Here is a 27,357-nt window from a genome sequence, read left to right as displayed (position 1 = left end):
CCCGGAACGGACTCAGAAATCCACTAGATCTCGTCTGCGTTCTGTTCCGTTACTGCGGATTCCGGCGATCCGGCCTTACATCGGACAGCAATATTACCCACCATATTGGTCTTATTTCAGACCCTTTTTTTCAAAAATCTTCTAGTTTTACTGATAGAGTAGTAAAATTGTTTGAAAATTTTGGAAGTGATAGAAATCACAATTGTCCTTTCCAGCGATTATACAAGCACAACTGTAAATTCTGTCGTGTCCAAAAGTTTAAAGACGATTAACTTCTAGGGAATGTGGCAGCCGTTGTAGGGTTGATTGTAAACGTTAAGAGCACATACTACAAGAGGTAGCTTCGCGTGCAGCAGGGTGATACCATAGGGTGATACAAGTTTCCACTTCCACTTTCTTATTTGAGACCGGATGACATTCTATTACCACAGAATTAAATGCAAAGTGAAATAGACGGAGAAACCCGAGGATATCTTTCTCTCTCTCATCACATCGGCCGCATTTTTTGCAAGGTCGTTGGAATGGGTGCATACCACTGGGTGTATACTACCTCCAGTAGTATATGCTCTGTGGTAAACTGATTTTAGCAAAGCGCTAGTCGTTCCCTTCTCAGTGTATGCTCGTAGTTAAGGGTCTGTTTACAATCCTTGCGTTGTTTATGGTGAACTCTTATGCATACGGGATTAAGTACATACAAAAGAAATGCATCTAATAAAGTGAGCGATATTGATAGCTCGGAGTAAAGTGAAATATGTCCGCGTATGACGTACGGAAATATTAAGCACAGTCGTTGGTTTTCGCACTCCGAATTACTGATCGCCGTAGCAAAAGCGTCTAAATATGTTGTCGCTTCTATTTGCGTACCTGATCGTGGCGGACGTCGTCAACGTGAGTCTTGGGCTTCACGCGCGAGACCCCCTTGAACATCATGGGCGATGCGAGCCGATAACGATACCGATGTGCATGAACATTCCGTACAACGAAACGATCATGCCGAACCTGATGAGCCACCAGAAGCAGGAAGAAGCGGGTCTCGAGGTACACCAATTCCTCCCACTGGTCAAGGTAAAGTGCAGCCCAGACTTGCAATTCTTTCTGTGCTCAATGTACGTTCCGGTCTGCACGATATTGGAGAAGGCAATACGGCCCTGCCGGTCTCTTTGTGAGAGTGCAAAAGCTGGCTGTGAGTCACTCATGAATCGCTTCGGCTTCCTCTGGCCGGACAACTTGGAGTGCTCAAAGTTCCCTGTTTTCGGTCACGACGAAATCTGTGTTGGTGACAACAATACTGCATCCACCGAGCCTTCCAGACCACTCGAACCGCAGTCCCAAGGTCCCAGAGCAGAGTATCATCCTGGCTGGAATAACCGGCCATCCGATGGCAGTGACCTCTTCGGTGCTCGAGACTTTGGCTTTGTCTGCTCTATGCAGTTCCAGGTTCCTCACGACCTTGGCTACAGTCTTAAAGTAGGGGATGTCACAGAGCCGAACTGTGGCGCACCCTGCGACGACATGTTCTTTACTCCGAAAGAGCGCCGCTTCTCTAGAATCTGGGTTGGCACTTGGGCCTCCGTCTGCGCAGCCTCCTGCTTCTTCACCGCTCTGACCTTCCTCATTGACACGGACCGCTTTCGATATCCCGAAAGGCCAATCATCTTCCTCTCTGTTTGCTATCTGATGGTCGCCCTCGTCTATGTCGTCGGATGGGCTGCAGGCAACTCCATTTCCTGCCGCGAACCCTTTTCTCCGCCTCTGAATGTCAGGTTCGAGACGATATCCACCGTCACGCAGGGGACCAAGCACGAATTGTGCACCGTGCTTTTCATGGTCTTGTACTTCTTCAGCATGGCCTCCAGCATCTGGTGGGTCATTCTCACTCTTACTTGGTTCCTTGCTGCTGGACTCAAGTGGGGGCACGAAGCGATCGAGGCTCATTCGCAGTACTTTCATTTGGCTGCTTGGGCTGTTCCTGCCGTCAAAACTATCACCATTCTTGCCATGGGGAAAGTTGAGGGTAAGTATCAATAGGCCTTGGAATCTATGAAACTGTTATTAGCAGTCAAAGTTAGCAGCCAAGCATATTAAACTTGTTACAAATGGGGTAATTTAATAATGTTCACTTCTAAGATTTTCTGATATTAGTATCTTTACATGAGGAGTGACAAAATTTTGATCACCGAGTCTGACTGCTTTAATTTAATAAAAACGGCAAGTTTGCAGGCTGCGAACTCTGGCTGCTAGCGTCAGCTTCATTCAAAAATTTTATATTATTCCTTATTCTCCTAACGAAAAAAGAATTCTTAGAAATCACACGTTGACCAATCAAAACCATGTAAACTGGGAACTGTTACAAGATTTTTGTATGTATAGAAAAGTAAAGCAAATGTCTGGAAATTTATTAGGAAATATATGCAGATCTTCTTAAAAATTTCGTAAATTATGGTGTTCTATGAGATCTTTCAATTGATAAATCACAATTTATAATTTAAATAAATTAGTTGTTCACAATTGTTCCTACTTGCTACGGTAAATTATAAGTTTTTTTCAAGTTGTTTGTTTCACTGCTGCATTCACTCGATTATCAGTATTTATCTATATAGCTGATAATTATGTTATGAATAACAGGGTCAGTATGCGAAACGCGACATGTAAAGATGATAAGTTAGAGAAACAGAGAAAAAACTGAGAATTTTCAAATCTAAATTGAGTAGACATTCGGAAATTTTTTGTGTAACAAAAATTTGAAATGATTTGAATTTTCATATTTTTTTTTTCAATATTTTTAATCAAGTCGAGCTGGAGATGATAATTGGCCCAATTTAGAGAGAAAATTCATATTTGTTCAGAACATATTTTGCATCACTAGACTAAAGAAACCCCGACTTCTGGTATTTTGCTTATGTTCTTATAGTACTACGTAATAGAAAACGGGGGTGAATTGCTCAGATCTAATAAAAGGTTTTTTAAAACAGTTGTGATTAGTTTAAAATGCAGTTCAAGAAATATTTTTAAAAAAGCTAGAATTATGAAAAATTTTAACAAATTTTCAAGCAATATCAAAGTTTTTCCACAAATCAGCGAAAATTCATTTTCATTACACTCACTTTTTCAGCAACTCTTATATACCTCTTAATTAGTTCTCCAACTATGTTTTATTGAATTCAGCCCAGCAATTTTTTTAAACTTCCGTAGCTTGAGACAATTATTACATTTTATCTAAATTCATTTGGCAGTTTCAATAAATTCTTTCTTTGTGCACTTATTTTTATATTTATAGTGGATTTTAGCATATCAGAACAAATGCAATCTTCTCACAAGATCCCGTGAAATGTGAGTGCAAATTATCCTAAAATCCAAACAGAGAAATTGAATTCACCGTATGTAAGCCCGTGTCAGTGAGGGGATACAAATTTGTATTTTGGCATTTTGTAATGCTAAAGTCGTGCCGCAATAATTAAATTTTTGTTTTATTTTTCAGGGGATATCTTGTCCGGAGTGTGTTACGTGGGGTTGTGGAACGTCAAGGCACTGAGAGGCTTTGTGTTGGCGCCGTTGTGCGTCTATCTGGTACTGGGAACGGCGTTTCTCCTTGCAGGATTTGTATCGCTGTTCCGCATTCGCACAGTAATGAAACACGACGGAACTAAGACAGACAAGCTTGAAAAACTAATGATTCGCATTGGTATATTTTCTGTGCTTTACACAGTGCCTGCGTTGATAGTTATTGCTTGTTTATTCTACGAGCAAGCCTATTTCGATCATTGGATGCTCAATTGGTGGTCGGAAAAATGCATCAAGTACTCAATTCCTTGTCCCGTTGGCGAACGAACACGCGACCTTGGTCGTCGTCCGGAATTTGAAGTCTTCATGATCAAGTATCTAATGGCAATGATTGTCGGGATAACCAGTAGCTTTTGGGTCTGGTCAAGCAAGACGCTGACTAGTTGGAGGCAATTTTTCAACCGCATTCAGGGACGGCGAACCGAAGCTTATGTTTGAAGATTCATTTCCTTCTATTAATGACTCTTGATAATAACTTCGCATCAAAATCAAACCAGTTTTATATTTTCTCATTTTCATTTACTTTCATTTTCACTGTCATTCAAACATTGCTGTTTGAACAAAATTTTTTTATTCATTCCCAGTGGTTTCTATGCAACAATCATGTCAATTTTTATACATATATCGAGTATTTTTCATCGCAATTTTGTTTTTAATATCTATAACAAGCTGGTGCGGTTTACTTCTTTGATATAGTGTGTACAACGATAGTAAGTTGTACGCATTTCATGATAATGTTCGACAAGACAAAATGACGTTTGATTCGTTATTGTCTATAAGTGCAGTAGAACTTCGAAAAAAATCTGATTAAAAATCGCTCTCTCCCGTGCCACTTTTTTTTTACAAGGGTAGCTTTAATATGTGACATAATTAGCAGCTATTACCTAACCAAGTCTGATTAATTTTTTTCTTGTTTTACCACTAGGTTTAACACAATGTTATTTTATCATTGCACGTTATTTAAACTCACCATCGTAATTTCGCGAAAGTTTTATCTTCAAGGATTTGCCCGTAAGGTTTTGTACTGGAGCATATTTTATAAGTGTTAGTGTTTTCATACTTGTAACTTGTATCCATCATTGTCAGACTTGAAGAGTTGATGGACTAAAACTCGCGAGAAGCTAGTTTGTGCACAGATCTGACTTTTCTTGACTGCTGACATAAAAACAGAAACATAGAAATTCCGTAGGATAAATTATATGAATAATATTTTCAAATACACGTTTTCACTCCTTGGAGATCTTGTCGAAAAGACATTTTCCGAAAACGTAAATCGTCTTTATAGACAAGTTGAAGGTGATAAAAATCACTTTAACAAACACATTTATTGTCTGTTTAGATGTAAACTCACTAGAATTAATTGTATATTTAGTATCGCGGCAACAGATTCCATTTTAACCATGACAATTAATTATTAAATGCCGGAATCTCAATATTTATTTATAGAATGATTTGCACAAGTCAAAAGTATGACTTGCTACAGAATACCGTAATCTATTTCGAGAGTGACTTTTCACTCCTATTTCAATTATCTCGTTACATGCTGATATTTGGATCTTGGATGTAGCTCAAACCCAAATTCAAGAGCAAAGGAGGATCAAGCGAGCATGTAAATACCATGGATGCTTGATGAAGTTGAATAAAGATTAATTGGGGAAAAAACCAATTAATCGAAGTCTAGGATCAATCGATTAATCGCATAGCCCTAATACATGAAAAGATAAAACTCTTGGTACCGAAAACTTGGTGATGTTTGAGCTGAGAGTTAGTCATTCGTTAATTATCGAAGGCTTAGTTATATTGGGATCCAAAATACCAAAAGATTCCATCTTCTGGCAGGAAACGTACCACAGAGGCTAACCCAGTTGTATTTAATGATAAAAGTAGTTTTTTAACACATATTTTACACTGCCATCCCAATGTGACAAAATAAAAGTGTAATCGCTTTTACGGGCTTTTCTATTTCTTAACGTCCATGTGATTCTGCTTAAACTGGGGCCGAAACGAACAGCTGATCGCTCACTGCGATGCCATGTTGCTTTTGTTCACACCCATAGTATGGATCCCAATTCTTCTGACCTTTTCAGATTCTAACGAATCTTTATAGATTTCTTAATACAATCTTTGGAGTATCGTTAATTTTTTCCTTGCATTTTTTTTTTTTTGCGATTGCTGTCATTGGATGATCAATTTGAAATTTTTTATTATTGAAAAACGCATAGTTCTTCTTTTTCTCTGGGCGGAAAATATTTTTAGAGAATTAGATCTTATGCATAAGTTAATACAAGTACGTAAGAATTTCCTTTAAGTGTAATGGGAAAACTTATGCTGCAATAGGATATCCTGTACATAGATGCAGCTCTAGTTATGGTTTAGCATAATATATTTTTAAATACTCATGTATATAAATATTATACTGCCGTGCTGGGTTGAATAATAGAAATGAAGATAAAAGTAAACATAAATAATCGAGCTCATCGCATAAAAATTTCGGAGGATATTTTTAACTAATTAAAAATACGGCAACGGGCAGGAAAAATTACCAGAAATGGTGATTAAGTTTGCCGAAAATTTAAGAAAGTTGCGCAACTTTCGGGCATGTTCTTTAACTTGCTCACGAAGTAGGTTGACTAATTAAGTAAAAGAACGTGCTCTTACTATTCAAGTCACGCTACAATTCGTATCACCTGAGGAAAAAAACTGTTGCTGTTCCCTCGGTCTTTCCTGTTAAACATTGGTCGCTACATTGTTCACTATCTGTAACTATTATTTCGTAACATACAATCTCAATTCGTCCATTGAAACTATCGAGCTTCTGTATGTCGTGTAAATTATCCTTATGAAACGCTTGCGGAGAATATATTCTATAATATAAATCGTCGTAATTTTATAAGTGTGCATGTTTTTGTTGCCGCACACGCGTGAATACATACTTATCATTGCTATATGTTACGCAAACTTGTGTCAAATTATTATAGGCATTTATTCTTTATATAAATAAAAATATACATACCGATACTGTTATCGTATCCAAGATTTACAGCATAAGGTGTAATAACTAATAAACAGTTCTCATGTCAGGTCAAAGTTCGTTGCATTTTCAAATTGAAAAGGAATTTACCCTTAACTTGGATTTATTTACCAACTAACGAGTACAAACAGTTATTTTTTAAATGTAATAGATTGTGACAAATTCTATAACAGTCACTTAGTTTTGATTTTGCCAGTCCAACTTTGGTTTTAATCCGATTTTTATTCTCTTGGCATCGTTCATTTTTGGGGACACATCGAAGCGCAAAATTTTTTCCCATCATTTGAACACCGAATCTGTTCTAAAACGCTATGTACAACTATTTTTAGAAATCTCTTGATTCATAAAGCTCGGTGTGTGTGTGTACGTATGCGTTGTTAAGTATGGCGTGTTGACATGACTTTGTATCGATTTATGGTACAAGTTGAATTGGATAGTATAAGATAATGTTCTGCTATTTAAATAATATGTTATGAAGTATACATTTGTCCTAATTTTTACCAAATTATTATCATGTAATGTTTTATCATACCTTTTTTTATATTACTATAATTACATGCTTATGTAGTAAACAAGGTTTGACTTTCTCAATGTCTTTTTTTTTCAACAAAATATGAAGAAGGACGGTTAGTCAAGCGATTCTCATGTATATACGTATATTATGAATTATTAATAGTATTAAGGTATTCTGTACATTTTATCTAATTATTATATTAATTTTATTTCTTTCAAAATTTACACCACTGAAGACCGAAGGTAGAGCGTGTCGAAATTTATTTTCTTCCATTAATTCGACGCTGCTTTAATTTTCGGTTTTTATTTTTCCCATCGCGTAAGGGACAAAATTTTCAATCGAGGTACTAACTTCACAAAAGAACTTCGACAGTCATTGGTATCATGAATTTTAATATAGCGATGCTAATCAGCCGAAATATTAACGGTCGTTTGTTTTACCCTTGTATTTGTAAAATACAGTCATACTTTTTGATGATAAAAAAAGAATTACTTCATTTTCTACGTAAATTTGTTGAAAAAGAAATTCATTCACCTCTATTACAATGTGTACGTTGACTGTTAAACATAGTTACTCTGCTTGATATGAATATGTATCCGAAAATAGATGGAATGATGTATACTTAATTATTTGATAAGTAAGGAAATTTATCACTACACGCGTAGTGTGGTTTAAAAAAAGGCCAATGAGCAATTAAGGCTTTGTCGAGTCTGCGAATGAGTTTCATTACTTTTTAAAATACGCATGTGATTCCTAAGCTCAAGGTTTCCAACCCGCAAATCGGATTTTCATGATGTATCACTATAGAGAAAACGACGTACAGAATTAGAGATATTTTTATTCCCGCTACGTTTTTAATACTCCTTTTTTAAAATAGAGGAAAACATTCTTAGGCTCAAAAGAACTTATTGAATCCCGTCTCTTGCGTATTTGGTCACGCACCTATTATAAACACTGCCAAGTGGGGTTGAACATTTTCTTCACACCGTTGTGATAAGAACAATATGCGAAATAAAACATTGAAATAGAATGGACAATACTGATCGTATATTAAATTACTTTTCTTGTTAAATTGGGATCCTTAAATTCAGAAGAAATCATCTGCCTCATTGACTGGGTGTTATATTTAATTATAAGAGCGGTTTTTAAAAATTGCATATTTCACCCCAGATCGACTCATTGCCACTAAATTTAAAGTCCACGAGCTTGCACGATGCTTTCTGTTCCTTCGTATTCGAGAAATTTCTTTGAAACCATCTTCTGGTTGTTACCCAATGCGATGTCATCTTGCCCTAACCACATCTATGTTAAGGATTCCAATATTGAAAATCGTTTATTTTTCATTTGCTTTTATTGGCCCAGTTATAGAATTGGAGAATGTCTTTGCCGGTGATAAAATGCCATATTTTATTCGTCAAAATATTAGCATCCAATATTTTTTATTCATTTCATTTTATCCAGTATTTTTTTTTATAAAAGTATAACCAGTATTTGATTATAACTGTTTGTGGCATCATCTACATGGAGGCTGAAAGTTGATTTTTATTGCTTTGTTAGTTCAATTTTTACTTTAAAAACTAACTCTTAATAATGACGTAATTTTTCCCTTTGTAGTAAAGTAATAGTAACATTCGTTTGAGAAGGTGTGCTGGGTGGGGCTAAAGTAATTTGAATTGTACAGTTGTCAGGTTATTACACGTATAATGAATATTGTCACCACTAAATAATATTTTTTGTACGGTGTCTCGTTTTTACTACAAAGAACAACAATATCGTAACAATCGTTTATATTATTATGTATTTAAAAATAAAAAAAATATACAATATTCAAAGCAATTGCAGCGCGATTTTAATCATTTATCCGTCATAGTTTCGCATAATACAGGACTGAAAATGTAAAGAAAATATATATTTTCTGACAATTCCTGAGGATAAAATTTTCTCGTACGAAGAACATATTATGTCATATTTTTCTCCGACAGCAGGAAGTGCTGAAAATTTGAAGACAATGATTTAATTCAAAATCATGATACAATCGATTAACGTGTTTTTCGTTAAAGACCTAAAAATTTAATGGCTTCTATTCTTAGTTTGTACACTAAACTATATCTAAATGGCAGCCAGATCGAAATTTGTAACCCTGAAGCTGCATGTTTAAATAACTCGAAAATTACTGGACCGGATATATTCCAAGTCTAATCAGTTCTAAGTTAAAGAAAGCCCCGCCAACTGGAAACTATATCATCCAAATCTGTTCATCTGTTCTCCAAATATTACCGGGTAAAAAATTATCACACGCACTCGCACGTAAACCGAGACGTAATCCGAAATTGGTCAGAGTCAATTCTCCAGACCTTGAAACATCGAGATCTAGTGAGAACTTGAATTTTCATTTTTGGGGCTGATGATAACAATTTTCCTTGCTTTATTTTCTTGGTAAAAACGGAGCGGCAAGTTAATAATCTAAGTTGTGGTATTTCTGCGAAAACTGGTGTGTATTCTGAGAGAAATTAGAAATTTTTAGCACATGGTTGAAATTAACGTCACTGAAAGGCAGCAAAAAAAAAAAAAAAAGAAAATCTAGAAACTTGGGTAAAAGAAGATTTTCAATAGAAGCAGAATTACAAAAACTAATCAGAAAATTTGAGGCAATATCAAGGTGTTTCCGTAAAAAATTTTGAAAAGAATTTCCTGCTAATTGAAATATCCGGATATATTTATAAAATTTCAGGAAATGGTTAAAATTTGTCAGAGATTTTTCAGAGAAGCTAAAAAAAAAAAAAAAAAAAACTGTCGATATTCACATTGTGAGTTTAAAATTGTTGAAAATTCGAGAAAGTTTGCGAAAATAATTTCGGCCAGGGAAACGTTTACAGGTATCAAAAAGAGGGTGCAGGTTGTGGAATCGATTGCGCGTGGGTGTCGCGAGCATCCTTTCCTCGGTTTCGTTTTGCCGAATCTGATTGGTTGGCGAGTCGGAGTGACGCGTGGAGCTGTCCTGTTTCGACGAAGGTGTAATTGCAGGGTCCGAAGCCGCGCGCGTTTGTTGTCGAGGGGCATTCGAGTCTGCAGCTCGTGAAGGAGACGAAGCATCAGAGCCGGAATATCGCACCGAGTTAAAGCCCCAAAGCTCGGTCAGAACCCCCTGAAAATGGTCCGCGTTTTCTGCACCAGCTTAGCCCTGGGCCTCGCCCTGACGGCCTGCGCCGCCTTTCCGAGAGCCGTTATGGCCATAGATCTGAGTCGACTCTACGGCCACTTGAGCTCCAAGAGAACAGGTAAGTCAGAATCGACTGCGACTTCCCAAAGTGAACAAAGGAAGTTCGAAAACTGTTGAAAGCAATAGGAATCACAAATTCGAATCACAAATTAACCGTTGAAAACAATAGCTCGGATGACTAGCTGAATGTGTTTCGTGACGACAATCCGTGGCCAATGATTACAATGGATCCACAGGTATTTGGTGCAATTAGAATTGTCGGAATCATTCAATTAATTCAAAATATTTAATCAATTATATTGAAAATCTTGTCAAAATTCGGAATGTCTTTTTTTACGCTTCGAATTTATGGATTCACGGTAGCTTGAATTACAACAAAGAGTATCCGATAGAAAACCTTAAAGTCGCTGGGGCTATTCATGGATTCACATGAATGAAATCGTTGCATTATTCAACCAGAAACCAAGGAATAAAGTTTTTCAAGATGTATTAAACTTCACTTCAGGTGAGTTCAAATTTATACAAACGAATTGAATATGAATGCGCAGCGACGGGATTTTACATTACAGTTTGGATCGAATTGAATAATTCAAACATGAAAACTTGAAAAAAATACAACCCGTCCGCACGTATTTAAAACAGTAGAACGTTCGAAAATGGATTGATTTTTGCCGCATGCAGACCGATTTCATGAGAAATTTATATATATATATATATATTGACGAATGATCGAAACGAATCTGCTCTAGGACATTTGAATCTTTTTCGTAAACGGGAATTGTTTTTCGCCTCGATCGAGGCCAGCTGAATTTATCCCTCGCCTGGCATGCCACGTCATTGTGCGATAGTTTGCCCGTCCAACTTGCACCCTCAATGTCAAGGTTCAAATTGGTTCCCGAGAGCCAGCCCATAAAATGAGTTAAAACAGATTGGTCTTGGTTTTCCCCGATCCGAATTTGCGATGTGGAAACCAACCCGAATCAATGATGTTCTGAAAATCTATCGATGGGTTTGTTTTCTGTCAATTTTTTTTGGTGTTCGAATTGTAATGCACTTACATTTGATCCAAACTGTGATATAAAATTCCGTTTCTATACATTGATATTCGTTTATTCTGTACAGATTTAAATTCGTCTGGAAGCAAACCTAATCGGTACATCTAGAACAATCTATTTCCATCCATTAGTTTCTGTCTCAATACTACAACGATGTTTCTAATTCATGTGACGTTTTTTTCTGTGGTAATTTAAATTTCCATTAATCTAATTCAATCCGTGACACAAGATATTGCGAAAGTGTTCTCGGTTTGGAACATAATTCATTTGGCAAACTTCGAATCGCACTACAGTTACGATTTCATTCAATTCTGAAAAATGTGACTCTAAAAATACCGGTCAATCCATTGTAGTCCTAACTAGTCCTAACTAGTCGTTCAAGCTATTGTTTTCAATTGTAATCTCGTGATCGGAAACGCGGATTCAGCTGGATTCGGATTATCCATTGTTTTTAATATTTCTTGTTCACCGGGGTGTGGATCAATTCTACTTATGACCCAGTGCTGATCTTGTCTCGCGGCTAGTCGCTCCCTTCGCCCTTCCGGTCCGCTGAAATTAATTTGAATTACGTGATATTGGTTCGTGGAACGGAGTAACGGAAGCGCCCTTTCCTCCGACGCCGCCTCCGCCTTATTCGATCGATACCGACACCAGTTACTCACCGCCTTTTTCACCTTGTTGCGCCTGCACCAACCACTGCGCGCATTCACTTTACACAGTCACATGTATTACCCTCGTGATATCAACAGGCGCCTATACGCAGGCAATAACTTACGGCTTTTCCGTCCGAGAATTACGATGAGGTTCAAGTTGACGTAACAATGAAAATTCACGAAAAATCGTTACTTCGCACCTTTGACTCCTGTGAAATTCAGTAAAACGTGAGAAAAAGGAAAGAAACTTTTCAGCTCGTAAGTTCCAGCTATTTGTCCAAGAATCGCGATAAGGTTGAAATTGTTGCAGCTATGCAATTTAAAAATGAATCCTCATCTATCGACTTTAAGATTTATTCGGAAATTTAGTAAAAAGTCTGAATAAAGCAGGACACGAACTGCATTTAGGTATTCTACAACTTTTTAAATCCTTCAAAGTCATTCTAAATTAATTGCAAAACGCTGATATTATTAGGCCTAGTCTGATCTTTTCTTTCAACTCACCGCCGATTTAACGATTTCTCTTTTAGCCACCTCTTTACAGCAAATTACATTCTGCATTGAATGTTTCGGTAAAAAAGAAAAAAACGCTGCAATGTTTTTTGTGCGTTCAGAATTCACACTGAAATTTTCCGGCACGCGATCGCGACAGGATTCTCCGTATTACCGACAACTTTAATATTTGTATATATCCCCACACAGCACGCAATCTCCTTACGCATAGAATTAAAATATTTTTGGAATAATTACTCTAACATTGCTACTGTTATTGCAATATAGAAATATTACAATAATAGATTTAGAAATATTTCGTGACATGTGGTTTATTAGAAATTAAGTATGTTGAATATGACGAGTTCAATATAAAATTATTTCCCTGATGAACAAGCGTATCAACGGTATTTCATAAGTTTTTTTTCGAATATTTCCTTAATAAACTTATCATATTTTCGTGTAGTTTTGAGAAAAAATCTGTACTATTTCTGGAAAAGTTGCAATTATTTTTATTACGAACGAGAAAATTCATATCATTCTAGACAGTTTCCGGAAAGAACTCATAATCGATTCTTTGGTACTTCGTATTCTACTTGAAATCTCAAAAGCTCCAAGTATGTCAGAGTCTAACTATTTTTCACTAATTGTTTTTTTAATCTAGGATACAGCAATCTTCTGTTAATCAATAGTTCTCCTTTGGACCACAATTGATAACAATAATATTTTTACAGGTGGAGCCTGTCACGCCTATGAGCCCTTCAAGTGCCCAAAGGACGGACTTTGCATCTCAATACAGTATCTCTGCGACGGTGCTCCTGATTGTCAAGACGGCTACGACGAGGACTCTCGTTTGTGCACTGCTGGTAAGTTCGCCAAATTAGCATTTTGTAAATCAACGAAAAAAAAACACAAAAAAAACCAATTTTCCAGACTGTGAATAAATAAATTCATGAACAACTCGTTTGAAATTAGATTATGATAGAACAAAATTAACAACAAGACGGTTGGTAAAATCTGAGATCTGAAATTGGTAATAGTTGGACTAAAATCTAAGAAAAACTTATACATAAAAAATCCTGAGATATATACATAATTATTACAGAAAACTAAAACAGTCATCCAAAATATTATTCAATCGAAATACGATATACGAAATATATATGGCCGATTCCGTAAATTATAAGTAATCGACCATCATGATTAATAAGATATGAATATATTGTGGAATTGTAGGCTTCTAGCCCTGTACGATCTTCGATAAGTTGATTTATTTATTTTATGATTACATTTATCAAAAAACGGATTTTATACATCACACTGAAAGCTCAGATATTTTCGCATAAAATACTCTTTCGGTAGGAATGTTTCTCGTCGACAATAAATAGTAGAAATCTGATGCCAAAATTCCATAGGAGAAACTGATCAACTTGCTGCGATGGCTTACCTATTTTTGGCGAAATCGTTCATACCGCGACACTGTCAAGAAATTGAACACGCAAGTGTGCGCGCGCAAAGTTTTTCATCTCCTCAAACAGGCTGGCCAACTCCGTCTGGTTGGGTTGCGGCGTGAATTGCCAATACGCGCAAGTGTTTTAAGTTGATGACAACTTGAATGCAAATCCGTCACATTTTGGCTACGATATATTCTCAACGCAACACAAACTCGAGCCAAATATGAATTTTGATTACCAGCTCTAGCCACAATTGAGTTGGTCATCCTGACAAGCCGGCGAAAAACTCGGTGCGAATTAGATGAATCTACCTACAGAATGACAAGACTTGACACATCGGCATTTGGGTTTTCAATATCCTGAGTTTGTCACGACATGATATATATATGTACGCATGATCGTACATTCACCGATTTTTTCGAATTTCAGCAAAAAGGCCTCCTGTCGAGGAGACAGCTAGCTTTCTGCAATCATTACTCGCCAGCCACGGTCCAAATTACCTCGAAAAATTATTCGGGAGTAAGGCCCGAGACGCTTTGGCGCCCCTCGGAGGCGTTCAAAAAGTTGCCATCGCTCTATCGGGTACGTATAATTATTATTTATCTTTGTAACGTTTTTTACCTGTCGTAAACCCAAGAGCGAAGAAATTACCGGTTTGACATTTAGAATTATCATCGAATTCAAAATACCTCGAACATTTGAAGGCGGTTTTAAAAATTGCGTTATTTTTTTTTTTTCAAACAGAATCTCAAACCATCGAAGATTTCGGTGCTGCTCTGCATCTCATGCGTTCCGATCTCGAGCACCTGAGGTCAGTTTTCATGGCTGTGGAGAACGGGGACATCGGAATGTTAAAATCGCTTGGCATCAAAGACTCGGAACTAGGTGACGTTAAATTTTTTTTGGAAAAATTGGTGAACACCGGTTTTCTGGACTGAATTATCTATCATCGGTATTGCAGAAACGGAAACTCATCTTGCAGACACTCCATAGAGACTTTTCCATGGTATCTTATACAGAACCCGATAACCTTACATTATTTACAAATGACACATTTAAAACATGATGATTCCCATATCTCTATATTTTCCAATTCGTAAATATTAGTACATCGTCAAATATTTGACAGGGAATATTCGAGCAGTTATAGATGTTTTCAATAGAAATAACGTGCTACGCGTTTCCGAATATTCCGTAAGTCTTGTAAACTGCACATGAGTATTTTCATTATATATATACAATGTTTATTAAGATTGAAGCGATGCGGTACAATGACAAATGCTTCGGTAAAATTACTATGCCACGAGAAATCGGATTCAATGTCTATAAAAGTTTCACCTGCACAGGATATAATAATAATAATAATAATAATAATAATAATATTAATAGTAATATATGAGTCAATATGGAGTTTTCGAACTGAGAAACCAATTCAATCTTCTAGTAATTCACCGTACAGATATCACGATTGCACTGTTCGGTACATATAAATGTTTTGACAAATTTTTTTAGTACTTAATTAAACTAGTAATTTCGACCTCGAAATTTATCATATCAGAGTGACAACTTCCGTATTTCAAGTGATACCATTCTCCTAAAATTTTTTATTCTCGGTTATGTCATCGCAAGAATTCAAGCAACATATGTAAAGCATACGCGCCTGTGTATGTATGTGAGTAGAAATACTTTTTACACACTGTATATTCATACACATATCGATATATTATATATATACAGGAACAAACATTTTGAGTAAAAATATATGCATGTAGAATTATAAGTAGATACGCACATACATATACGAGAAAAGTTGACGTTTGTATGAGCGCTGTTATTTTATTAACTTTACCAGCACTGGGATCCGAAATCATGCAAGGTGCAATGTGGCGGAAGTAATTTATATGTACGATAATCTTGTTGTATTTAATGATAAACGTGGATTTTCGATACATATTTCACTATTTGCTAACCTAATGAATTAAAACAATAATTTAACCGTTTGCACGGAATTTTCTATCACTTCATGTTCGTGTAATTTAGCTAAAATCAGGGCTGAAACGATCAGCTGATGGCCGAGCGCGACGCCATATTGTTCCAATCCTTTGGATCCCAATGTACAACGCTGCGATATTTAACCCTTGTACTTCTCCGCTAAATCATAATACTTTCACGTATTTGGAATATTATTTGGATTGTCCCGTATGGGAATTGCAGCGAGGTTGCGCAAGACTAAAGTAGGGTGTGTGATTGATCATTTCCTTCTCCATGATTAGCCTATCGAAAGATATTTTTTTAACTTCGCTAACAGAATTCGAATCATTATTTGTTAATTAGTGTCCATGACTGTTCATAAAGTCAGAAAAGATCTTGTTCTAAATGATCGAATAATCAAGCGAAGTAATACTTTCTTTTCATCAGTACTTTAACAACAAGATAAACCCGATTTTTCTTTTCTTTTTACACATATTTTTTGCCTTATTAAAGTACATATTTCAAAGTTAATTCTGTTGGAAAATTTCTGACGTGAAGAAAATGTTTTTCGAATTCAACCAAAACGAGAAGGTCTTGACCGACGGAGAAGAATTTTTATGGAGAATGAACCGTCCATTGAAAAGTCTTGTATAAACGGACTTTTCTTTACAAATTGACATATCGATAACAAATGATAAGTGATATGGGTGTAAATGTAAGCACGAAAAAAAGTCTTTCGGGATTGTATAACGAGTAACAATCTTAGTGATTACAGTAAAAATATATATATATGTATACTATCGATACATATCAGCAGCTTTAAGACTGCAACATCTATAATAATACTATTGCTTGACAGCGATAACTAAACTAATCTACAGGTGAAGAAAATCAATCATATTGTGGTGGCCACAAGTAAGGCTTTGTAACTGACTCCTTCTATGACGCGAAAACAATCGTTCGTATTGAAACAATTGACAACCAACTCAAAGATCGACTGTGGTTTGTTGGAGTTGAAATAGATGTGAAAGTATCTTTTTTGATGAAACGCTTATTCATCGACATCAACAAACTAATTCTGATGCGAAATATCTCGGAAAATTTTAGATATTCCAAGTATAATTAACGAAAAGCACTATAGCGACGTAAAATGTTACTGTGATAATTTCGATATTATAATAGTATTGGGATTTAAAATGTCGAAACGCGCCGTTCGGTGGTCGAAAATGAGTGGTGTATCTAATTATAAATCTCGTTCATTACTCTTTGCTAATTCAATGTAATAGAACTAAATTGTAGCCAGTTGTACGGAGTTTTTTTTTGTTCCGTTATAATTGTATAATTTAGCTAAATACGGGGCTGAAACGATCAGCTGATCGTCAGCGCCATATTGTATTGCTACAGCGCCGCCTACATTTTAAAACCCAATACAAATATAGTAACGAATGAGAAAATCAGTGAAATTGGAACATGTTCCAATTGATTCTGTATTCGCGTAATAATCCGATAGAATGTATGAAATGCAAGAAGTAATACGACAGCGGACATTTGCGAATCGAATTCGCATGTAGTAGGTATCTACGATTCCATGACATTTGAGAGGTTGAAACGAATGAAATGGGAAAACCTAAGATTCGCGTTAAGAACAAGTCGTAAAAAGACTCCCGTAGGCAATCACAATTAAAATTAAGACAAAGTCGTGGTAGCCCTTACCTTGGTGCTACGAAAAATGATGGGTCATTACGCAGCGTCTCTAACAATTAGTTTCTACTGTATCTCGAGTCTGTAAAAAAAATCATGATATGTTTTGAGTAAACGTAATTTGTGTCTTTACATCGTGCCATATCCAGTCATCATCGGAAATTATGATATATATATATAATTGCCTAATTACAACCTGACATTTTATGAGCTGCAATTATAGATGCGTTATTAATAAGTGTAAGACCTACGCCTGTTATTGTCTCGTTACGTTTGTATTTGTCTCATTTATTTTTTTCAAACTCATGCTACGAGAAATTCAAATTCTGGGTAAATTCGTAAAAATTTTTGGAATTTTCTGAAAATAATTCTTTTTCGGGAAGAGGAATTACATTTTTTATACACGGTAAATCGTGCGTATAATAACTTTACGAACGTGAGCAACATATTGCGTGATGCTGCGTGTACCCATTATCAACGTAGATTATATCCACAAAATTATATAAGTTTTTTGGTATTATATATATAACTTCGTCAAGCACAGCAATATGGAACTTCCAATTGAAAAAATAAAAGAAAAAATGGCAAAAAAAAAAAAAAAATAAAATAAATAAATAAAAAAATTTAAATAGAAAAAAGTAATTTATTAATAATATACCCCATACGGTAACAACTATATTCCAAAATAGGGCCTGGGATATAGAAGTTGCTTATGAGGGATTATAATTGTAAGTCTACAGAAAAGATATTTAACAGTTTGAAGTATCCGGTAATCTCATTACCCATTTATCACTGGTAAAAAGTTTGCCGGATTCCGCAAACAGTTGCAAAATATAGGTATAATAATTCAATACTTATATAATATACATGATATATATATACATATATATATATACACAGAATATATAATATTAAAAATAAATCCATACATATCAATCATTACTTTTGTAATTTTAAGCTTTACTTACCTATCGTGTCTAAGTGTAATAAATGTGTACATACCGTTAGTTCTGTAAGCTTCAAGATCTGTGACGCATATTGTGTAATTCTCATGTAACACTTGTTGTATCGTAAACATATCAAAACGAATTTAGGAATTAGTATTATCAACTATACACTTGCAATCTTGAACACTAATATTAAGTTTATTTGATCCGCGTATCTTTCCGTCCGGTGATTTTCGTTGATTTCTTTTTTTTTTCCAAAACTCACTGATAAGAAAATTGCAAGTTAATACAACTATGCTGATAATTTTCGATCTATCATAGCCACCCTAATTTTTTATGATACCCACTGCAAGCCTCTTTTCTGAAATTTACTTTGTCACACTTTATTATTATATTGTGTAATTTATGTGAAGATTTCGTAACGGTTTACAAAATTATTTAAGTTTTTTGCATTTAATACTGTTACTAAGAAAATAAGTTACCTTTTTCACATCCTCAGCTATTCACCGAATGAAACGAACTGCTTTAAGTTTCCGATGCTTTTATCACCGGTTTCACCTTCTTTTATTCATTTTACATTGTCAATCGTATAAACTAATCACATAATTGAAGCGAAACGTTGATTTGGGCATATCGAATTCAAGACCCTTTTCTTTTCAAAAATCTGAATAATCCAAAGTGTTATAACCAATGCAGCTATGACCAAGGGTGGAGGAGTAGGAAATGAATACATAGATTGAATTTAACGTGGGTGTATTCAAGGTGCCATAGAATTTCTTTTCACAATATACAGAGTTGTTATGATAATAGAGCAGTTGCTACGTTACACGAGGCATCATATTGCTTGTAACACAGAGATTGTTTAATCGAAGTGAAAAACAAGCAATAGTAACATTAAATTCCTGTTACCGAAATACATATATTTTTTCGATGAACTTATCTATTGATTGTATGAAATCGTGTGAAATTCTGCATTCATTATTGAGTATATTAGCTAAATTTACCAGTATATTTTTTTCATCCGCATTAAAATAAGTGCAGAAATCACGATAATATATATATATATACATATATGTATTGTTGCTTAGTCACATATTTAAGAATTATTTGCAATGCCTCTATATTTGTGTCTTGTGTTTTTAGTAAACAATACATTTATACAGAAAGATCAATTATTTTATTTACCCGCCTTTACTATCCCGGAAATAATTTTAAGGATGATATATTCATATTCTCACGTCCACAAATTTTATCAATTGTAAGACACTTCATCGGATTTAATTAAAATCCAAGAAAATTGAAACATATTACATACATCATCACAATTTGAGTAAAACGGAATGTTACTAGCCATGATAAAACACAGATTTATTCAGATTGGTAATATGATTTATGATTATTTATCATTTTTCTCTCACTACTAACCCCAAAAAAACTTTACTTAATTTAGAGACGATGCCATACGAGAACAGGACGGGTAAGGCAATAAGAATATTCAATTGTTTTGATTCACATCGTCTTTATTATTATAATAGTACAAAAATTATAACACTCAACAACGCACAATTCCGAAGTCTGAAATTGTGAAGTATTTTTGGTACCCGAAGCATCCCTGATGAGAATTCCAGATGGGTTAATCAGTCTGGTCTATATTATTATTCTTATAGGATCTGGATAGATTTCTGTAAAAACAGACCGTTTCGCTTTCCGGAATTTTTATCAGGGATAAGCATGGCTAGAGTAATATGGCCGCACACCGAGTGATCAGCTGATCGTTTCAGCCTCGGTTTTAGCAAACTGACACGAATATAATGGGACGGAAAACTCAGCGAAAGAGATCACAGTTTAATTTTATTACATGGAGGTAGGCGTAAATAGAGAGTGAAATACGCGTTAAAAAAGTCGCTCGGTATTAAATACGAACCGGTCAGCGCGCAGAAAAACTGTCAGATCGAGGCATACTAGTCACATCTGTAGAAGAATTTTTTCAACAAAACTGTACATATTACGACAACTTTCCACAGAAATGTTGAAAAAATATCAAGGTTATTGCATAAATATGTCGAAATGAATTTTCTACATAGAAATAAGAACATTTAGAGAAAGTCCTGACAAATCGTCAAAGTTACAGAGACTTTTGACAAATACTAGGGAAATGTGAGAAATCCGTTCTGAGTAAATTTGTAGAAATTTCTGAAATTTTCTAAAAATAATCCTCATCACCGCGGTACGTCATTTATAGATATAAAAGCTCTTACTTTTTGAAAATCAATTCACTGTGGTGTGTATCCGGTCAGCTCGGAGAGAAGATGGAAGCTTATGCATGGTTCGGGCATATAGTCGTCGGAGTGACCGTTTTACGTCGTCTTTCCATACGAATATAATGAACACCATTATGCACTGCGACATTTGAAGCACGTCCGCCAACGCCGACAATTTGTAAGTTAGACTGCGCCTCGTTACGGTCGCGACTAACCAGATCATCGGTCCTCCCATCACTACGAAAAGCTTCAAATACAAGTTGAACCTGAAATCGAACGTAGAATTACATCCAAAGTTCATCAATTTCACGATTAAAATTTTTGCGTCAGAATTCAACGAGACGCGTAGATCAATAGATCTAGTTTTAGTGACAGCCCTCACAGCCGAGTACTAAAAGTACCCAAATTTCCTTTTTTACTAACTATAGGTCTCACAGTCACCCTTCTCGATAAACTCAAAACAATAATAGTGGTTCCGGGATCGATTCAACGATTAACAATATGGACACCAGACATGAAACTGTACTTCAGGGTTTATTGGACAGGCTTTACATTCAATCAATCAGTAATTATTCAACGCTTGTGTCCACTTGGGTGACTTTCTTACGGTTATCCGTTCAACACGGGTCTCGTCGCGAGCAGAACCGAAGTAGGCCCCAGGATGACGTGTACAGGTACCATTTCACCCGAAACGATCGGGGTCAGTACCTGTACTATTTTAACCGGGGCTGCAATTTTGTGTGATTTGTTATTTATTTTCACGTATTCACGATCCGTGGACCGTAATGACCACGTTGGTTTCCCAACATGTCAACCACCCCGGGTCCAAACCTCAACCATGAGGCCCCGGGAAGGCCAGCGCGATAATCCCTAACCGGCTCTACCCAGTTCTGCTCTCGCATCTAATTACTCGATCACAAGTGCATTAGAAACACAATCCAACGTCATTTAATAATCAAATCGATCATTATGATCCACGATTCGTCGAGTTGACAGCCCCATGTTCACACAGTTCACTGTATTACTCTCGCACGCATAACGAGCTACTGTCAACAAGACTCACGTGTTATCTCTTCCGAGTTTCGACTAATACCGATCTGGTTTTGGATTCTTCTCCATATTCTCGTCTCGTTTGCTCTTGCGGGGATTTTCAGAACCTTAGACTGTATTGTCTTGTTGACCACTCGCTGTAGTGTGCGTGAGATTAGCGTACTTGGATTCATTCGCACACACATCGTAGTATTATAATACATCCTGTCCCTTTACTAATCTCTAGCTGATCTATAGCGGTCGTTCACCCCCTCGCCTTACCATACCTCTTTGTTATTACATATGGTTTCAATGTTTCAATGTGTTATTGAGTGCACTTCTTAATTTTTTACACATTCTCAGGTTGAGATCGCGTTAAACATCGGATTATAACTTAATCATCACATGGGGCAATAATGGTCTGTGGCAACGGCCGATTACGAAATTATAGGTCATGAAGCACTAGTTTCAGCTGTTGTTTTCTGTCTATGTATTAGTATGCGTCGCCAACATCTAGAGATAATAGATCTGATTTTTTAAACTTTTTTTACAATTAATTTAGACAAGTTACAGTGCCCCTTGTAACAAGCTACATATTTTTGTCGTTTAATGTTGACCTCCGTATTCTATTTAGGGATTCTCTTGACGTACCATTGTACATTTTCTTGGTGGTGTTTATTGACTCCATCGACCAGGTGTGACGTGTCTTTTCTACGCCGGATTATTGTTATGGCTGTAGCAATATATAAACATGTGTTGCAAATGCCTGCTGTAACAATGGGCCCAACCAAAAAGCACAAGCTGACTGATTTACCTGTAAAACGTGCAGACAATAGATTTGAAAAAAACTTTTGGTGGATATTATGAATTAATATTATAACAATCTGGGGAAACATTTTATTTCGAACATTTTTCGCAATAACTGTGGGTTGTATTTCCCAGGTAAAATTGACGGTACCCCATGACTTGCAGTATTTTTATCAACAAAGATTGTGTGCAAATCGCTATTACATTATTGCACGGAGGGAAAGACTTATTCGAGTCAAGTGATATTGGTTTGATTCAACTGAATGCTATAGTCAAATGCGGTGAGAACACAGTCCTTACTTAATTCAATAAGATACTTTTGTCGGCCGTAAAACTCGTGACAACTTGATATAGAATTGAAGCAAGCCTTTGAATGATCATGCTGATTGTCAATTAATCAAGAAAACGCTGTGTGAGTTCCATGCAATAATTTAAATCTCGTATAAAAAAAATGTATGACATCCGAAGTTTTATTTTTGTATGCGTGGAATTCTAAACTGAACATGTGTCAATTGTTTTTGTTTATGTGTAGTCAATATCGACGTCGATGACTCGAAACTTAAAATTAGTCTTATGCTTTCTTCGTTTTTAATAAGATTGGTCATCAATTTATCCGACGTTATTCGTATCTGACCTTCTAGCCTAGTATCTGGTTGTATAACTATCTCTGAAGCTACTTTTATAACGAGAAAGTTCACCGCCTAGTGGCGGCTTGTAGTACTAGTATACTGATTTTTACGATGAATAATAAACTTCAAACGTAATGATATTTAGTTGACTCATTTTCGGAAACACATGAAAACGTTCACTTGATCGCGACAAGAAAGGCTTCCGTTGAATCAAGGAATTCGCTTGCCTGAATCAGTTTTAAAAACTAAATCGAAATTTTTTAATTGTAGTTATCGTATTTGAAACGAATAAGGGATACTAGATTGAAGTGAATGGAGTTCTTTCAAGAATTACTTTCCTTTCCCGCCGTGTGTTAGCAATCTGATTCTCACAAACGGAGCTGTAATAAGCAGAAAGTAAATTAGAATATATGATACACACCTTGACTGGGATGATTGCGCAGAATACATACACAAATTAGCAGCATTTTAAACAAAAAAGACGTGAGATGCACTACTCAAATTTCATGACTTGCGGCATAATTGCTGCCAGTTCCTGTTTCATTGATTGCCATCATTTTATGGATGAAAAACAAGCTACATAAGTGGAAGTAAAATTGGCGAATTTGCACAACACTCGTGACTTCTTTCTTGATAATTGCATGCAATTTGCATATCTTTTGTTACTTGGGTTGATTATGAAAGCGATTTTTAACGCATGTCTTACTCTACGCTGACTCAATGTCACAAAATACCTAAAAGCTCAAGAATTCTTTCTTTATCCCACCAACGCATGAATAACCTCTTTATTTAATCAAGTGTTGACCAAATTCAACACATGCTATATTGAAATTATCTTTCAACGAACCAGCCTATTTTTCTCGCACAGCAGTTCTCGACACAAGTTCAAATTTGACGAAAACATTGCAAAGTTAAACACAAATATTGTTTTCGGTAAAATTCCGATAATCGCATTAACCTTCTTTTGTTTTAAATTGTTCGAAAAAATGACGTCGAGTTATCGCAGGATTTTAAGGCATAATAATTCATGTGTGTACTTTTTTTTGACATCACTTTTTCGAAACAACCGTAATTATCTTCTTTTCATGAAAAATTCATTGATTTTGACGAGTTTTTTCTTTTCAAATAAAGATTCCGTGCACCGTATATGCTTGAAATAGAATAATAAATGTCAATATCAACTCACTGCGAATGTTTCCAACCAACACAACGAAACAAAAAACGATCATCAGGACCCCAGGGCCTAACCAAGCATAAGCCATATACCATCGTAACCTTTTTCTCTCTCTTTCTTTGACATTGCTCTGAATGGGTGCGAGGCTTCTGAAAACAGCAATTGCCGTAAGTTTTACAACGCCGATATTGATATGCTGAAGTTATTTGTGATTATGTTATCCATTAAACGAAACAGGATTGAAACGTATGGAAACAGATTTGTTTTGATGTCCACCAATCTGAATTTCACAGAAAAACTGATTGCATGACACGAAAATTAATTCAAATTAAATGTTCTATTGTATTGCCTGATTGAATTTGGTTTCTTTCAAGTTTTTTATATAATTTGTGATACACAATTGCGTTCCTATTATATAGAAATTTCAAATTTCTTCAAAGTTGTAATTATATGCTTGATGCTAAAAACTGCAAATGTACTAATACTTGTCAATCAATCGCAATTGTTAGTCACTTATTGGTGTTGAAATATATTCAACTATTAACCATCCAAGCTATTCTCTTTATAAAATAATTTTGGTATCGGTTAAATGGATTCAACCGGATTCAATTTTCCCGTTACTTTCAATTCTTTCCAATCTTATTAATAACTCGTTTACTGGGGCCTTACCGCAGTGTCCACCAAATGTCGAAGCTCATCACGTTCAGCCACAATGCACAAGTGAGGCAAAAATAGATTCCGACGAATGCTGGAATTTTGAAATTTATGGTAAATTACGTGTGAATTACGAAGTGAATTACAAAAATGAGAAAGTTGTCAGATAGCGTGCGAAGAATGTCTGGCAAGCTTCATTTTTGTTCAGAGGACTTCTGTAAAGTTCAAAATACCTAAAAACAAGAATAACACTACAGCTAATTTCAAACCCAAATTTTATTTAAACTAAGATTTAGAAGCTCTGAAACATTCAATAAATTTCCCCTGGAATACCAGGGTATCTAACGACCTCAAAAAATTCTTAAATGACACGGAATTCAATCCGATCCTTAAAAAGTCGTGTAATTTTACTAACGAGCCTGAAAATCCGAAAGTCTCTCTTTGCAAGTGATTCACTGGATAGAAAAACGAAACTTTATTTTATCACAACTCTAAGCATGTTAATAACTCCCCTGGCGCAAATCATTTTCGGTAAATTTGTATTTGCACGAAGTCACTCAGAAAATTAATTTCTAAAGCTTCTCAGTATTTCTGAAGAATCTCTGATAAATTGCAACACTTTTTAAGAATGCTATAGAAATATCTCAGTTTCAATGCAGATCATTAAATTCGACAAATTTATGAAAAAATTTTGATATTTCGGAAAAGATTGCAGAATTCTTGTTTCATAAAAATTTTATTACAGATACGTTCGTATACTTTCAGCTGCATATTTATGAAAAACCCTTAGCAATTGTTACCCGATATTTCTAATTTCTCTGAGAAATCCATGCTAGTTTCTTAAAACGCAATATCATCACAAAATAAACAAAAACACTAGAAATTCAATTTTACCAGACTAGGCATACAAATTGAAGTTTTGCGCAAAGGTGAACGTATTAATTTTCTCTAAAAATTGGTCATATTTTCAATAAAAGTTTTTCATATTTTCAATGCAAAACGAAGTTCGAAAGAATCTGATTTCTTTCCGGGAACTCTCAGGACTATTTCCAAATCGTTCAGATATCATTAGAATAATTTTTACTTTTCGCACAAAAATAATACTAATTTTCCTCCGAACTATCCGGCGACATAATGTATATTGACATATTTTCGCGAAACTACTAAAGAATGAAAAAATAAATCACGATAAATTTTTTATAATTTTTTTCACCAGGGTCTAAAATAGTTATAGCAGCATGGCCTCAATCACCGTGAATTATCTCCTTGTAGTTTTTCAGATCGGTTATGAGCTTGAGACCGGACTGAGCCATGATTATGCAGCCGATGTACGAGGCCAAATATAATCGGAAAATGAGTCCATGAAGGTTTCTAAGCTCCGGGACGACGGTGTAAACAATGAAGGTCGCCAAGGCGAAGAAGGCGCAAACGATGCATCCGATGAGCCACGGCAAACTTTGCGATTTCCTCGGATTACAGAGTTTCGCCGAATAAATCGGCGATTCGATATCGCGATACAGGCAGTACATTCCAACGTCGACAGTTTCGTTGCTATAATCCGAAAGGTACAACGAACCGTTTTCGAGCAAACCGAACGCCATCGAAACTCGGAAATGCGCCGATTCAAGACCGCAAGGATCAAGATTGAAGGGATGAAGCTTATCCAGCCTCATTTCTCCGTGCGAATGAAGAAGAATGTCTGTCAAATTTACGTCCAAACTGTCTTCAACGCAGCTGTTACTCTCGCTTTTCGCTTGCCCCAAGGGGCAGCAGAGTGGCAAGCAGGTTTTCCAGTTGCAGATACAGTCCTTTTCAAACTGCGTTCCATTTTCTGCCAGAAATTCACCCGCCTTTTCGGTACGGTTCACGATCGCCGCTGTTGAACACGGTTTCGAATATCCGTCGACTGCCGATTTTCCCGGTAAAAAATTCGAGGCCAATATCACAAGTAGCAATCTTCTCCTCGCGGCCATGTCGAGGCGCTGTTCTTGCCATACTGTAGACACCAGGATTACATACTACTACACGGGATTTTCCCGATCCCCACCATTCTCTCACGTGTATTCCACATTTCAAGCCTAGACATGCCGGTTTGCGGTATAATCGTGAATCATGCGGAGTATGCAGTAAATCATTGTATAAGGTTATTCCCTGGGTGAGAAAAAATGTATACCTGATTATCGTTATTTCTTTTACGCAAAATT

The 27,357-nt window shown here is 35.9% G+C and overlaps 3 protein-coding genes across 3 annotated transcripts; 2 read left to right on the top strand and 1 right to left on the bottom strand.

Annotated features, from left to right (window-relative positions):
• Window positions 1-624: 624 nt before the first annotated feature.
• fz (frizzled) lies at window positions 625-8,136 on the top strand. Its single transcript, XM_046612516.2, has 2 exons — window positions 625-2,014; window positions 3,479-8,136. The coding sequence occupies exons 1-2, from the start codon at window positions 841-843 to the stop codon at window positions 3,997-3,999; spliced, it is 1,695 nt and encodes a 564-aa protein (XP_046468472.1). The 5' UTR covers window positions 625-840; the 3' UTR covers window positions 4,000-8,136.
• Window positions 8,137-10,096: 1,960 nt separating this feature from the next.
• Window positions 10,097-19,767, top strand: LOC124212473 (IDLSRF-like peptide). The gene is made up of 4 exons (XM_046612528.2): window positions 10,097-10,384; window positions 13,261-13,392; window positions 14,410-14,562; window positions 14,725-19,767. The coding sequence occupies exons 1-4, from the start codon at window positions 10,258-10,260 to the stop codon at window positions 14,916-14,918; spliced, it is 606 nt and encodes a 201-aa protein (XP_046468484.1). The 5' UTR covers window positions 10,097-10,257; the 3' UTR covers window positions 14,919-19,767.
• LOC124212468 (G-protein coupled receptor Mth2-like) lies at window positions 19,098-27,139 on the bottom strand. The gene is made up of 5 exons (XM_046612517.2): window positions 26,406-27,139; window positions 25,169-25,247; window positions 24,512-24,648; window positions 22,541-22,703; window positions 19,098-21,126 (listed from the first exon to the last, which is right to left on the bottom strand). The coding sequence occupies exons 1-5, from the start codon at window positions 27,124-27,126 to the stop codon at window positions 20,868-20,870; spliced, it is 1,359 nt and encodes a 452-aa protein (XP_046468473.1). The 5' UTR covers window positions 27,127-27,139; the 3' UTR covers window positions 19,098-20,867.
• Between the last annotated feature and the right edge of the window lie 218 nt (window positions 27,140-27,357).

This window comes from Neodiprion pinetum, chromosome 2 (genome assembly GCF_021155775.2).
Source record: "Neodiprion pinetum isolate iyNeoPine1 chromosome 2, iyNeoPine1.2, whole genome shotgun sequence".
NCBI lineage: Eukaryota > Metazoa > Arthropoda > Insecta > Hymenoptera > Diprionidae > Neodiprion > Neodiprion pinetum.
The sequence above is the reverse complement of the archived record's forward strand: the minus strand, read 5'-3'. Positions and strand labels throughout refer to the sequence as shown.

Coding starts and splice junctions, on each gene's coding strand:
- LOC124212473 (XM_046612528.2), top strand. CDS start 10,258: ATGGTCCGCGTTTTCTGCACCAGCTTAGCCCTGGGCCTCGCCCTGACG. Junction 10,385..13,260: donor CTTGAGCTCCAAGAGAACAG/GTAAGTCAGAAT, acceptor ATATTTTTACAG/GTGGAGCCTGTCACGCCTAT. Junction 13,393..14,409: donor CTCTCGTTTGTGCACTGCTG/GTAAGTTCGCCA, acceptor TTCGAATTTCAG/CAAAAAGGCCTCCTGTCGAG.
- fz (XM_046612516.2), top strand. CDS start 841: ATGTTGTCGCTTCTATTTGCGTACCTGATCGTGGCGGACGTCGTCAAC. Junction 2,015..3,478: donor TGCCATGGGGAAAGTTGAGG/GTAAGTATCAAT, acceptor TTTATTTTTCAG/GGGATATCTTGTCCGGAGTG.
- LOC124212468 (XM_046612517.2), bottom strand. CDS start 27,126: ATGGCCGCGAGGAGAAGATTGCTACTTGTGATATTGGCCTCGAATTTT. Junction 25,248..26,405: donor CTACAAGGAGATAATTCACG/GTGATTGAGGCC, acceptor TCAAAATTCCAG/CATTCGTCGGAATCTATTTT. Junction 24,649..25,168: donor GACATTTGGTGGACACTGCG/GTAAGGCCCCAG, acceptor TGCTGTTTTCAG/AAGCCTCGCACCCATTCAGA.